General features: G+C 34.5%; 1 protein-coding gene across 1 annotated transcript in view; it reads left to right on the plus strand.

Annotated features, from left to right (window-relative positions):
* Positions 1–15,799, plus strand: part of FANCM (FA complementation group M) — a 64,104-nt gene that overhangs the window by 7,552 nt on the left and 40,753 nt on the right. The window contains exons 4-9 of the mRNA XM_025443636.3: positions 2,514–2,672; positions 8,032–8,163; positions 10,048–10,180; positions 10,645–10,770; positions 11,651–11,737; positions 14,305–14,489. Of these exons, the coding sequence (XP_025299421.3) occupies positions 2,514–2,672; positions 8,032–8,163; positions 10,048–10,180; positions 10,645–10,770; positions 11,651–11,737; positions 14,305–14,489 (822 nt within the window). The remainder of the gene's footprint in view (positions 1–2,513; positions 2,673–8,031; positions 8,164–10,047; positions 10,181–10,644; positions 10,771–11,650; positions 11,738–14,304; positions 14,490–15,799) is intronic.

Genomic DNA, 15,799 nt, shown 5'->3' on the forward strand with positions numbered 1-15,799 from the left:
GTCATTCAAATATTTGTTGAAAAAAATAATTAAAAATATCAACATCTTACTCAGTTTTATAAAGTGGTCATAATTCCACTCCAGGTGATGTGGTTGGTCCCTTGGTAATTATAGTGAACTATTTTAGGTACCATACCAGGTGTTGGGAATACAAAGGTAATTAAGATGTGATTTTTGTTGTAGAGTATTTTTTTATTTGAAATTATATTTAGTTTGGGTTGCCAGGCTGGCTCAGTCAGTAGAGCATGTGACTCTTGATCTCAGAGTTGTGAGTTCAAGGTCCACGTTGGGCATAGAGATTACTTAAAAATAAATAAATAGATAGACAGATAGATAGATAATATTTTGTCTTTTGAAACCTCATGAGACTTTTCCAGCTTTGAAAAAAATGCTCTTAATTTCTGGACAATTTCAGAATGCTGGGATCATGACCTGAGTTGAAGGCAGACACTTAACTGACTGAGCCACCCAGGGTCTCCTCAATTTTTTTTTTTCTTAAAGATTTTATTTATTTATTCATGAGAGACACAGAGAGAGGTAGAGACATGGGCAGAGGGAGAAGCAGGCTTCATGCAGGGAGCCCGATGTGGGACTTGATCCCGGACTCCAGGATCATGCCCTGAGCTGAAGGCAGATGCTCAACCACTGAGCCACCCAGGCGTCCCCCCTCAACTTTTTAAAAAATAAATATATATTATTGAGGTACATACTATGTTAGTTTTATGCAATGTTATATTAGTTTCAGGTGTACCACATTAGTGATTTGACAATTCTTTTTCTTTTTTTAATATTTATTTATTTATTTTAGACAGAGACAGATAGCATGGTGGAAATGGGCAGAGGGAGAAGGAGAAAGTCTTAAGCAGACTCCATGCTGGGCGTGGAGCCCAACATGGGGCTTGATCTCACAACCCTGTGATCTTGACCTGAGCCGAAACCAAGAGTCTGACACTTAAGCAACTGTACCCCCAAGATACCCCAGTGATTTCACAATTCCATATATTACTCAGTGCTCACCACAATAAGTATAATCACCATTTGTCACTATACAACATAATTACAGCATTATTGATTATATTCCCTGTGCTGTAGTTTTCATTTCTGTGACTTTGTAACTGGAAGTTTATACTTCTTAATTCCCTTCATTTGCCCATCTCCCCACTCACCTCCTCTCTGGCAACCATCAGTCTTCTGTTTTTAAGAGTCTATTTGTTTTGTTTTGTTTTTTAGATTCCACATGAGTGAAATCATATGGCATTTGTTTTTCTCTGTCTGACTTATTTCATTTAACATAATACCCTCTTAGCATCCATGCTGTCACGAATGACAAGAGTTCATTTTTTTATGACAGTAATATTCCGTTGTGTGTGTGTACACACACACATCATCTTATTTATTTATTTATTTATTTATTTATTTATTTATTTATTGACAGACACTTGGTTTGTTCATATCTTGGCTATCATAAATAATGCTGCAGTAGGTCTTTCACTTCTTTGGTTACATTTATTTCTAAGTATTTTTTTCTTTTGGGTGCAATTGTAATTTGAGTTTTCTTCATTTCTACTACTTTGTTATTAGTGTATAGAAATGCAACAGATTTCTGCATAATTTTGTATCCTGCAACTATTGAATTCATTTATTCTAAATTTTTCTTTCTTTTTTTTAAAAAGATTTATTTATTTATTTATTCATGAGAAACACACACAGAGAGAGAGATAGGCAGAGACACAGGCAGAAGGAGAAGCAGGCTCCATGCAAGGAGCCCGACGTGGGACTCGATCCTGGGTCTCCAGGATCACACCCTGGGCTGCAGGCGGCGCTAAACAGCTGTGCCATGGGGCTCCCCCTATTCTAAGTTTTTCAGTGGAGTATTTAGGGTTCTTTCAACTCTTGATCATCATCAGTACTGAGGTTAAAAGTATATCCAGCATATATTCACATCATATGTAGTGTTTTAAATGGAAAATATTCCACTAATTTATCAATAATTTATTTAGTATAGTATATGCCCTATGCCCTCAATTTCTTAACAAGCCGGTTTGTAAGGTAGTCCTAAGATATATTGTTCCTTTAACAGTAACAAGATTTCACTGGAAAAAAAGTATTTGCCAGGGAACCAGGAAATCTGAGTTATAGCTCTGGCTCTAAAATGGTCTATGATACATAATTTGGAGGGGATTTAGTTTGCTAACCTAAAACTTCGGTTTGTCTGAGCCTTCATAAAATATATTTGGAGGGAGTTTATCACTGCCATTGAAAAGTGCAAAATACCTTTGAGGAATTTGCTGAATGTTTACTAGTTCTTATTTCTTGAGTGTTTGGCTGGAAGGACTATATGAAAAAAAGATGTTTCAAAGCCTTTTCCTCTTTTGTAACACTTCTAATATAACTTATAGTTAAAATAGTTTAATGATTTGAGTTCTAAATTTTACCACTATTTTATTTTTGTTGGTAACCTAAGCTAAAAATTTTAACATATAATGTAGTTATAAATACTTGATTTTCTGTAGGCTATTCAACAGGTTATTACTAACCTACGAATTGGGCAGATAGAACTTCGTTCTGAAGATTCTCCGGATATTTTGCCATACTCTCATGAAAGACGAGTTGAAAAGCTAGTTGTTCCCCTTGGTGAAGAACTTGCAGCCATCCAAAAGGCATATATCCAGGTAAGCCATTTTACCACTATTTAGGGTTTTGATAAATGAACTGATAATGTATTTATTTTATTTTATATAATCTGGCTGAGAGATTATAATTATATCATTTTATATAATTAGTATGTTGAAAAATTCTTTGAAATTAACTTTTGGAATGAGTACCATGTTTTATTTGTTAGTTACTATTAAAGAGGAAATACAAAATGATGGACCATTTCTAAAGCCAATTACAGCCTTAGTTTTTAAGTATATCTATTAATTGCAGTAAAAAACACACATACATATAAATAGCAGAGTGTACAGAACCTAAGTGTGTAGCTCAGTGAATTTTCACATAGGGAACACACTTAAAACACATGTCCAGATTTAACCACAAGTTTCTTTGTAAGAAAATATATTTTCAGTGTTTTCCTCCTGGATCTATTATACAGCAATGATTTTCTTTTTTTTTTTCCCCTAAAGATTTTATTTATTTATTTATTTATTTATTTATTTATTTATTTATTCATTCATTCATTCATTCATTCATTCATTCATTCATGAGAGACAGAGAGAGAGAGAGGCAGAGACACAGGCAGAGGGAGAAACAGGCTCCATGCAGGGAGCCCAACGTGGGAGTCAATACCAGGTCTCCAGAATCACGCCCTGGGCCGAAGGCAGTGCTAAACCGCTGAACCATGCAGGGATCCCCTACAGCAACGATTTTCAACTGGAAGCAATTTTGCTCACCTTCTGACATTTGGCATTTTCTTGACGCATGTTTGGTTGTCATAAATGGAGGGAGTAGAGAGTAGATTGCTATTAGAATCTAATATGTAGAGGTTAAGAATGCTGCTTAACATTCTGTAATGAGCAAGAATAGTTCCCCAACAACAGATAATTATCTGGGCCAAATGTCAATATTGTAGCTACTGAGAAATTGCTTAGCCACTTATCACTTTGAGAAAAATTTGAGGTAACACACTGCTTTTCTATGGTTCCTAATTAGTGTCATGCTAGGAGAACATCTTGTTTTCATATCTTCATTGTTGTAGATTGAAGATGCCTACAAATTCTTTGACACTCCTCCCATGGAGAGATAGATGCATTTCCTTTTCCCTCCAGTGTTGACTGGCTCTGTGACTGACTGTGACCAACCGAATGTGATAAACTCCAAATAAGCCATGATGAACCTCAGCTAAGCCTTGTTCAGGAGAAAGGAGGAACTGATAGCTAAAATCGAGGGCATAGACACATGGCCCCAGTTAAGGTATTACATGTAACATCCAGCCATTCTAGGCTCCTGACATCAATGAACAGAGATTAACTGTCTCTGCAGTGCGGACAGAATTCTTTTTTATTTTTAACATTTTATTTTGCAGTAGTTTTAGACTTTCAGGGAATATGCACAAATATTATAAAGTTCCAGTGGGGAGATGCTTTGACACTACTCAAGTGTCTTGTTTCTCAACATACTTTGCCATCTAATTTTAGCATACAGTGGTCTTGCCTTCTACAGTTATTTATGTTGTTTGCGTAATCATGGTTTCTCCTTTCCCTCAATTCTTTTATATTTGTCAATTTGACAATTATATTTGTTATCATCATACCTATATGATGAAGATCTGTTTCTTCCTTTCATTTATTTATTTATTTTTATTTTTTTAAAGATTTTATTTATTTATTTATTCATGATAGTAACAGAGAGAGAGAGAGAGAGAGAGAGGCAGAGACACAGGCAGAGGGAGAAGCAGGCTCCATGTGTGGAGCCCGACGTGGGATTTGATCCCGGGTCTCCAGGATCGCGCCCCGGGCCAAAGGCAGGCGCCAAACCGCTGCGCCACCCAGGGATCCCCTCATTTATTTATTAATTCAGTTCCTTGTATCAGTATAGACTAATATATTTTTTTCTATTTGTTACAATCTAATTCTATCAGAATGAATTTTGTTGCTCAGATTGCTCCAACTTTAACCATTTAGGGTGTCTTGTGTCCTTTAGAAATATACTTTTTTTTTTTTTTTTTTTAACACTTCTAACTTCCTGGCCTCAAAAGATATTTTGTGCTCATTTAGTATTTCTCATGTCCCAGCCATGGAATCAACCATTCCTCCAAGGAATCCTTATTACTTTTATGGAAGAATGGTATTTTTTTTATTTTTTTTATTTTTTTTTTTTAAGTTTTATTTATTTATGATAGAGAGAGAGAGAGAGAGAGAGGCAGAGACATAGGCAGAGGGAGAAGCAGGCTCCATGCAATAGGAGCCTGACGTGGGATTCGATCCCGGGTCTCCAGGATCGCGCCCTGGGCCAAAGGCAGGCGCCAAACCGCTGCGCCACCCAGGGATCCCAGAATGGTATTTTGAAACCAAAATCTGTGTATTAGGAGTGCTCACTGTTAACAGTGTCTTGGCCTGAGCTCTTAGTGATCTGCTTACATTCTTATTTGAAGAATTCGAGTCATGAGCAAATAAAATGGTTGTTTTTAAATTTAAAATGTTTTGAAGTACTTTGTTTTGTAGTTACAGACAACCAAAGTATTCATTTATCATTTAATCTTTAAAAGTTTTTCTTAAAGAAAAGTTCTTTAGGGATATAGTTTATTTTTTGTTTTCAAATTATTTTTAACAAAATTCTAAGCATTATTAATTTAAGATATAAAATATTTCCAGTAATTTCCTTTTTTTTTTTTTCTTAAGATTTTATTTATTTATTTGTCAGAAAGAAAACTCGCACAGGCAGGGGGAGTGGCAGGCTTCCCACTGAGTAGGGAGCCCAATGTGGGACTCCATCCCAGGACTCTGGGATCATGACCCATGCCAAAGGCAGATGCTTAACCAGACTGAGCCACCCACGTGTCCCCCAGTAATTTCCTTTTTAATTAAAAAAAGTTTTATTTGAGTATAATTGGCACACAATGTTACAGTAGTTTAAGATGTACAATGTAGTATTGGACAAGTTTATGTTATGCTATGCTCACCACAAGTATAGCTACCACTTGTCACCATACAACATTACTACATCATTGACTATATTCTGTATGCTGTGCCTTTTATTCCTGTGACTTATTCATTCTGTAACTGGAAGCCTATATCTCCCACTCCCCTTCACCTATTTTGTCCACCTTCTCAACCTCCTCCCCCATGGCAACCATTACTTTGTCTCTGTATGTATAGGTCTGATTCTGCTTTTTGTTTGCTTGTTTATTCTTTTTTTTTTTTTTTTTTTTAGATTCCACATATGAATAAAATCCTTTGGTGTTTGTCTTTCTCTGTCTCACTTATTTCACTTTTTATAGTATCCTCTAGTTCTATTCGTGTTGTCACAAATGGCATGATTTCGTCCCTTTTTTGACTATGTAATATTCCATTATGTATATGTATCTATATATACACACATCACATCTTCCTTATCCATTTGTCTACTGATGGCCATTTGGGTTGCTTCCATATTTTGACTATTGTAGATAATGCTGCAATAAAAATAAGGGTGCATATATCTTTCAAAATTAATACTTTCATTTCCTTTGGCTAAATACACAGTAGTGGAATTATTGGGTCATATGGTAGTTCTACTTTTAATTTTTTTTAAAAGATTTTATTATTTACTTGACAAGGAGAGAGAGAGAAGCAGGCTCCCTACTGAGCAGAGAGCCTGATGTGGGGCTTAATCCCAGGACCTTGGGATCATGACCTGAGCTGAAGGCAGACACTTAACCAACTGAACCACCCAGGCACCCCTCCTTTTAATTTTTTGAGGAACCTCCATACTGTTTTCCACATGGCTGTACCAATTTACATTCCCAGCAACACTATGTAAGGGTTCTTTTTCTCCACATCCTCACCAACACTTGTTATTTCTCTGTCTTTGATTTTAATCATTCAGACAGGTATGAGGTGATTTCTCATTGTGGTTTTGATTTGCATTTCCCTAATGAATGAAGAATGATGTTGAGCATCTTAGGTCTGTTGGCCGTCTGTATGTTGTCTTTGGTAAAATGTCTATTCAGGTCCTCTCCACATTTTTTAAATCAGATCTCTTTTTTTTGGTGTTGAATTGTATAAGCTCTTTATATATTTTAGATATTAGTCTCATCAGATACGTCATTTGCAGATATCTTCTCTAATTCAGTAGATTGGCTTTTCATTTTGTTGATGGCTTCCTTTGCAATGAAGAAGCTTTTTATTTTGAAAATTAATTATTTAATTTTAAAAAATAAACTCTTTGCCCAACTTGGAGCTTGATCTCCTGATCCCAAGATTAGAGTCACGTGCTCTACCGACTGAGCCAGCCAGGAGTCCCCGTGTTAGTTTGATATAATAATCATCTCCTTAATACTGATATATTTTCTAATGATTAAAATGGTTCCATTTATAAGGATGTAAAAATTATAATTTGTATAAACACATAATAAGCATTCAATTTTATTGATGCTTTTGAAGTGCTTTTGTAGGTAATATGATCAGCTAAGCTAGAAGGGAGGAAAAATAAAACTCTACAAAAATAGTCCTATCCTTAGGAAATAATTAGGTAAAAAGTTAAACAGTTGATTACATATTGCTATATTAGGTCTTCATCTCGAGGTCTCTGTTTTCCTTCACTTTTCCATCAAACTTATCCTACATCAGGACCTTTTGTCTTCTATTTCCTCTGATATGCTCTGTCCTCAGAACTTATCATTCAGATGTCAGCTGAAATATTACTCTCTAAAGAGACCATCTTTGTTTCCCTTACTTATAGTTGACCCTGTTTTCCTCAAAACCTCCATAGCATTACTGTGTTTTAGGTTTTTAAATACATTTATTATAATAGAAACACTCTTTGTTCACTCCTTATTCTTTGCTTCCCTTAATTCGATGTAAACTGTATGAAAGCAGCAACTTCATTTGTCTCAGCTACAAATTCCCAGCATTTGGAACAATGCTTGACATACACTACTAGATGCTTAATAAGTATTTCTTGAAAGAATCAATCGACAGATCAAACTGAATGTACTCAAGAGGTTTTGATTTAGTCAGTAAGACAAAGTCTTACTATATGCCAGACTTTGTTCTTCATACTGAAGATGCAGCAGTGAGAAATCAAAGGCCCTTTATTCACTGTGCTTAGATTATAGTGTGTTTAGTTTAGGGAGAGAGAGGAATTAAGAAATACACAGATAAACACATTTGTTCTTAAATTGTAGTTGGATCCACTCATTGCTTATGCTGACTCTCATATGGCTGTTATCTGGGGATAAATGTTAAGTACTTTTAAGTTTTGTTATTTTGCTATGTTTACTTAAAAATTTAAGACAAACTTTAATATATAACTTCTATTTTAATACGTGAGGAAATAATTGTATTTGAAAAAGGACTTTAAGCTTAAACTAAATTTCACTGAAATTTGCAGGTTTTGGAAGCATTTGCCAGTTCTTTGATTCAGAGGAATATTTTGATGAGAAGGGATATCCCCAATCTAACAAAATACCAGATAATTTTGGCAAGAGATCAATTTAGGAAAAACCCATCTCCAAATATTGTGGTAGGTATTTTTCAATTAATTTTGAAGAGAGATTAAGTTTTTATTTACAGCCAAGATAAAATGTAAATAATGACTGTTTTTTAGTATACATTAGCTCATCAAGAATTCAGATATGATTTATATAGTTTATAAAAGCATGAAAAAAATCTAGCAAAAATACACTTTAGTGCTTCAAATTAAGATAATTTTATCTTCTAATTTTCAATAAAGATTTGGTATTTTAGTTCATTTCTATGTTGCCATGAGGGGGGTAGAAGCTAACTTTTAGACCTAGAGCATTTAGTTTTAACTCTTGATACAGAGCTTAGAGGAAGTATCATAGTAAGCTTCTTATTTCTAATCTTCCTAGGAAAAAATAGATAGAAATATACCCATCAGGCTAGGTACAGAGTCAGAAGAGATGCTCACAAGTACAAAAAGGCACTGAGTCATTCTTTGTTTTTTTTTTTTTTTTTTAAAGATTTTATTTATTTATTCATGATAGTCACACAGAGAGAGACAGAGAGGCAGAGACACAGGCAGAGGGAGAAGCAGGCTTCATGCTGGGAGCCCGATGTGGGATTCGATCCCGGGTCTCCAGGATCGCGCCCTGGGCCAAAGGCAGGCGCCAAACCGCTGCGCCACCCAGGGATCCCTGAGTCATTCTTTGAACTGAGAGGGAATGCATATGCAAAAGAACAGAGGCAATTGAATGAAGTTAGGAAGGAGTCAGCAAACAAGCCAATATTGCTGAGGTCAAATATTAGGAAGTCAGATATGCTAGTTAATCTAGGTTGTGAGCACATAAGAATAGCTTTAAATGTTACACAAAGAAACACAGATTTTTTCTTGTAGTGTCTAGGGAACCACTAAGGGAAACTTTTCTGTAAAGTTACAGTATATTATACTAAGTTTTAATAGAATGTGTTTTAATTTCTGCTAGGCATTAAAGGTTCATTGATACTTTAAGGAGTAAATCTAAACCTATTGAATTTGCTCTTACTGATGAGAGTTTACATTTTACATTTTACAGAGAGGTGGTTTTACCCTTTCAGATAATTGGGGTGCCATATTAGGGCATTAATCACTACCCTGCAAACATTTAAAATGACTATTACTGATACTAAATGTTACCAAAGATTAAGGTAGAGAATAATAGTCTTTATCTTGAGTAAAGGAAAATAATTAAAGCATATTTTCAAGGTTTCTTTTAAAAATTACTATCATTCAGTTATATCTGCAGGATGCTCTCATAAAAGTAATATGTATTTCAGTTTTCTTTGAGAGTAATGGATGAAAGCACAAAGACCCTGAGCCAGATTTCCTGGGTTCAAATACTGGTTCTAAAGCTTCTTCGTGTATAAAATGAGCATAAGCATAGTACCTACCTCCTAGGTGTTGGGATTAAACAAGTTTGTATAATTAATGTGCTTAGAATTGTGTCTGGTGCTAGGACAGAGTCATGTTATTATAGCATATATAGTTGGTATTAAATGTTAGTGTTAAACTGTCTGATTAAATTTTGTTCTAGTGCCAGTAACATTTATGAGGATAGGCCATTAAGTGACTTATTTCCTATTGTATCCCAAATAGCTATTTCTGTGCTTGATATTCACTTTGAAAGAACAAATGAATATATATACTGCTAATAATTTACCTAGAAAGGGAAACAATATATGATAAATATTTCTCTCCTTCACTTATTCTCTTTAAAATGTAAGTTACATATTTTTGAATTAAAGAAAAAAAAATACAGGGGTGGATTTTATATGGAAAATACACTGGCACCTTTCCAAACGATGTCTTATGACATTCAATAGGTAGATCTTCAGTAGAGTGGTAAGTTTCACACAGAACATGTATCTTTTTTCTCTGGTTAAATTTGATATGTGCTTGGTTTTCTAGGGAATACAACAAGGCATAATCGAGGGAGAGTTTGCTATTTGTATTAGTTTATATCATGGTTATGAATTATTGCAGCAAATGGGAATGAGATCATTATATTTCTTCCTTTGTGGAATTATGGATGGAACTAAAGGTAAATTAAATGAAATTACTTGAAGGAATAATGTTATTTTGATTAAACAAGTATTGAATAGTATAGTTACTTAAAATGCTTTATTTTAAAAAGTAATAAAATAGGGGTGCCTGGCTAGCTCTGTTAGTAGAGAGTGTGGCTCTTGATCTCACTCAGGGTCTTGAGTTTGAGGCCTCCTTTGGGCTTAAAGATTACTTAAAAAAACAAAAACAAACAACAACAACAACAACAAAAAGCAATTAAATAGGTAACAAATGATTATGCTTTTTTGTTTTTGATAAATTGGTGGTAAAAAGCAAGCCATTCATTAATATATATGTAAATGTGGAACTGGCAATAGTTGCTGGCTTTCAGTTTAAATTAGAAAAATTGCTAAAGTTTAATTTCTTTTAAATACATAATAAGTTTGATTTATTTTGCTATAATGTTTATTAATTTTGAAAATCTTTTCCTAATTTCTGAAGGAATGACTCGGGCAAAAAATGAACTTAGCCGAAATGAGGACTTCATGAAACTCTATAATCATCTAGCGTGTATGTTTGCACATACATGTGGTACTTCAGCAAATGGCTTTTCTACTATCCAAAAAGGTCTGGTTTTTCTTTTAAAATTTTTTATTATTCCTCTTAGCAGGTTGAGTTTGAAATTTTGCTCCATTGATCCTCATGTCTATCTGTAATCACTTATTTCCAAAGCAACAGATCTGTTAAATGTTTAAAGATTTTATTCTTTAAGTTAGTATAAATATATAATTCAGTTTATAAACCTTAAATACATCATAGATATTAGTAATTAGTTGTTACTGTTAGTGAAAATTCTCAGAACTACCAAAAATTTATTTATAGCTTACCTAAATGCATATTTTTCCCTTCTACTTTGCTGTTGATTCAGGAATTATAATAAATGATAATAAAAGTTAAAGTAAAAATTCAAGGGTGTCTGGGTAGCTCAATAAGTTGAACGTCTCACTCTTGATTTCCACTCAGGTCATGATCTTAGAGGTGTGGGATTGAGCCCCATATTGAGCTTCATATTCAGTGGGGAGATTCTCTCTCCCTCTCCTCCGCGCTCTCTGTCCTAAAATAAATAAGTAAATCTTTAAAGAAAAATTCAAGGTTTATTTTATAGTAGGGCTTCTGTGCTACACAGATGCTACTTATTATTTAAATAGAAAAAAGGTAAGTTAACAAATGTATTTTGAAGATTTGATTTATTTGAGAGAGAGAGACATTTTGTGAGCATAAGCTGGGAGAGAGCCAGAGGGAGAAACAGACTCCCCACAGAGCAGAGAGCCAGATCCGGGGCTCCATCCCAGGACCCTGAGAAGATCATGACCTGAACCAAAGGTAGATGTTTAACTGATGGAGCCACCCAGGCACCCCAACAAATCTATTTTGGAAAAGATAATTAAAATACATTAATGAATGAAAAATCTATAACAATTGTTTGGTGTTTTTGTTTTTGTTACAGGAGATAAAGATAAAAAATTTTTCTACAGTCATCCAAAGTTAAAAAAATTAGAAGAAGTTGTACTTGAACACTTCAAGTCATGGAATAGTAAGTCATATTTAGTAGCTTCAAGGCGAGAAAAAGTTACTGAAAGAGCTCAAACTCTGACTCATTAGTTTGTGCTCACACTTTATGGAGAAGATGGGCTTTTAATTACTCTGGATAATAAATCTAAAAAAGCTTTAAGAAATTTGGAGAGGGTGGGACAAGGGGGGAATGGTGGAAATGTTAAGAATAAGGTATATTCTATGAAAAAGAAAAATAAGTCTGGGGCAATAAAAGGCAAAGAGAGAGTAAAGCAATATATAATAGAATGGTGGGGAAAAGTAAAGCAGTTAAGGAGATAGTCATGGAGGAGTGCTGTTTTATATAGGGTGTCAGAGAAAGTCTGTTTCTAGGGTAATGTTTGAGCTGTTGCCTGATGAAGTGAGGGAGCAGGTCTTGTTGATTGTTGGGGGATGATCATAAAAGGCAGAGAGAATAGTCGATTCAAAGTCTCTGGGGCAATGGGGTGTTTGATATGATTAAGGATCAGTAAAGAAACCAGTGCTGCTGGAGTAGTGTAATGAGGGTAAGAGTGGTTTAGACAAAAATTGAAGAGGTAGCCAGGGACCAGATCATATATGGCTTCTAGGCCAAGTTAAGACTTTAGTTTTTAATTCTACAAATGCTTTGCCTTGTGAAACCATTAGAGGGACATTTAGAGCAATAGAGTGATGTGATCTGACTTATATTTTATAAAAAAAAGATCACTCTGGTAGCTTTCGCCAAGTGTAAACATTAGCCACTTAGGAGACTTATCATACTTAAGAAGATAACAGATGATGGTGGCTTGTACCAACATAATAATAGTGGAGGTGCTAAATGGTTATAGATTCTAGATATATTTTGAATTTGGAGTCAACAGTATTTGCTGTTAGATTGGACATAGGATATGAAGAAAAAAAGAAATCATATGAGTGTGTGTGTATGTTTTGAATAATTATATGAGCAAAGAAAAGATTAAGAACAGCTTACAGAAGAAAGAACAGGCATATTTAGATGCTTTTGAGGTATCTAGTAGGAGATGAATAAGCATTGAATAAATGAATCTGGATCTCAGAAGATTGGTCTGGGCTATTTTTATTTCAACATATATATGAATAAATTTTAGAATCACAGCATAAGGATAATATTTAAAAAAATGGTTATGATCACATTACCAGGAATACAGTTTAGAGACAAATTGTATTAGATGTATGTATTTAGAGACAGTTTAGAAGACCCAGAATGCAGACCCGGAAGAATACCAACATTTAAAGTTTAGAGGAGAGGTGCTTCTCCTCAGTTGATGCTCAGTTGATGAAGCATGTGACTCTTGATCCTGGGGTTGTGAGTTTCAGTCCCATGTTTGGGTGTCGGAGTTACTTAAAAATAAAATCTAAAAAAAAAGTTAGAGGAAAAAAAGCCACAAAGGAGGTTGAGAAAGAAACTGGGCAAGTGAATGACAGAAAAGCTGAAGGAAGAGACAATTTCAGTAAGAAGATGTGGGATATGTTAGATGCTGGTGAAAGGAATGGTAAAATGAACTAAAAAGTGACCATTGAATTTGGCAATATGGAAGTTATTGAGACTTTGGTAGAGGAGCTTCAGTAGAATGAAGGTAGAAAGGCAGCCTATAGTTGGTGAAAGGTGATAGGCTTTGCATTGAAAGCAGTTGGTCAGATGTAGAGGCTTGATAATTCAAAAAGAGGTTTGTCTAGAATAATTTGCTTTGCAACAACTCTTCCTTTTTCCTTAAGTATTATGAATTAACTTTGCATGTATTAAGTCATTTAATTTGTAGGGTTGTTATGAAGACTAAATGAATTAATATATGAAATATTTAGTCCAGTCCCTGACAAATACATAAAAATTAATATAATAGAAATCATAGAAATAAAAGAAAATGAATAAAAAACCCATACAATTTTCAGTTTTTAACCAATTGCTATGTGTAAGTCTATATACTTTATATTCCATTCATTTTAGATATGAAGAAATTAAAGCTTAAATGGAGTAAGTATCATGGTTACACATCACCCAGAGGGTTCTGTGGCCTACCCTCAAAGATCATGCTCATATTGTGTATTCTGCACAGAGACCTTGGGATCAGCTTTGTGATTGACTATAGTCAGATACTGTAGTTATTTTTGGAGAATTTGAAAGTATCATAGATTTAGGAACAATCCCGTGGCCTGGATTAAGAGAGTGCTTTTAGTGGACAAAAAGGAAAAAAATATTTTTGAAATCAGTGGGAGTGCTACAGTTCTGTTATTCTGATTGTAGAAGGTAAAGGGAAATAATGGGCATTGTGCGTGAATTTGAAGGACTGGTTAAAAGTGATTCAGGTAATTTTTACTGGATTTGTTTAGGATTTTATTATGACAGCCATGAGAGGGTAAGAAGCCAAGAATATTAAAATTACTGAAGAAGGTAGGAAAAAAAAAACAGCAAAGATTTAAGATGTCTTAAATTACTTTTTTGCAAGAATTATCATTCATTAGTATATAGTTTCAGGTTTGTCTTGAAATAGTTCTTGGGTATACGCTTTAAAAAATAGTTGAGATTGAAGGGTTTTTTTTTTTGTTATATAGTTCAAAACACCTCTGAAAAGAAATGTGATGAGACCAGAGTTATGATCTTCTCTTCATTTCGGGATAGTGTTCAAGAAATTGCAGAAATGCTATTACAGCATCAGCCAGTTATTAGAGTGATGACTTTTGTTGGCCATGCCTCAGGGAAAAGCATGAAGGGATTCACCCAGAAGGAGCAACTGGAGGTAATTACTTTTGGAGATGTTGAAAACTAAAATAAAACTGATTAGCTTTGTACTTTGCCTCTTATTTTAACTCATTGGTCAGTCAGCTACTTCTTAAAGATAATTTTATAGTAAACATGTGAATAAACATGCCTATTTTAAAATATCAAAAAAGTGTCTTTTGTGGTTTTGAGCCCTTTTTTTTAAAAGTAAGGTAATGTATAGTGGTTAAACAGAAAGACTGAAAACATACTACCTAGGTTGGAGTCTGGCCCTATCACTTACAAGTTTCTTTACTTTTTGTGCCTCAGTTTTTCTTATCTGTAAACATAGTTCATAGAGTTGTGAGCATTAAATGAAATCATACTGTAGAGCCTTCAGTAAATGTTTACTTTTGTTTTTCTTAAGGCACTTTAGTTATATATTCTAGTTATATATTCTAAAGAAATAATGAGCTTGTTTCTTTTCTCTGTTATTAAAAAATCTTAATTTAAAAATATGGTTGGGGGGGCTGCCTGGGTCAATGAGTCAGTTAAGTGTCCTACTCTTGATTTTGACTCAGGTCATGGTGTTAGGGTGGTGAGATGGAGCCCCATGTTGGGCCCCATGCTAGGCCTGGAGTCTGCTTAAGATTCTCCCTTTCCCTCTACCACCATCCTCCCTACCCCACATGTTCTCTCTCTTGAAAAAAAAGAAAAAGATCAGAGGAAACCATTTATCCATTTATGCTCTGAATAAGATGTCATAAGTTTGCTAAGTGCTGTATATATGTTTTTTTGGGGGAAATTTTAGACTTGATTTTTTTTTTTTAAACTGTATATAAGTTTTTCAGATTAGCTATAGGTCTACATTTGAGTAGTCATTGACAAATAGGTGTGTCTTTAATGTCTAATTAATTTTGACAGAAAGATTTTATTCATTTATTCATGAGAGACAGAGACAGAGACATAGACAGAGGGAGAAGCAGGCTCCCTGCAGGAAGTCTGATGTAGGACTTGATCCCAGGACTCTGAGATCATGCCCTGAGCCAAAGGCAGATGCTCAACCACTGAGCCACCCCAGCGTCCCTCTTTTTTTTGACTTTGTAAAGTAAGAGGAATCCTTTTCTTTAAATATCTTTTATACTAGTCCTCATTGCACCAAGAAGAGTTTGTTTAAGCTGACTCTCTCTGGTAAGGACCATCTAAGAGGTTTTCCTGAATCAGAAGAGAGTATCTTTACCTATTTCAAATCTGATTATATGTATTTTAAAAGATCAGATATCTAGCAGGTTATTATTACTACTCTTAACATTTATATATGAATGAAAAATGAAGTGGATTTTTGTCTAA

Source organism: Canis lupus, chromosome 8 (genome assembly GCF_003254725.2).
Source record: "Canis lupus dingo isolate Sandy chromosome 8, ASM325472v2, whole genome shotgun sequence".
NCBI lineage: Eukaryota > Metazoa > Chordata > Mammalia > Carnivora > Canidae > Canis > Canis lupus.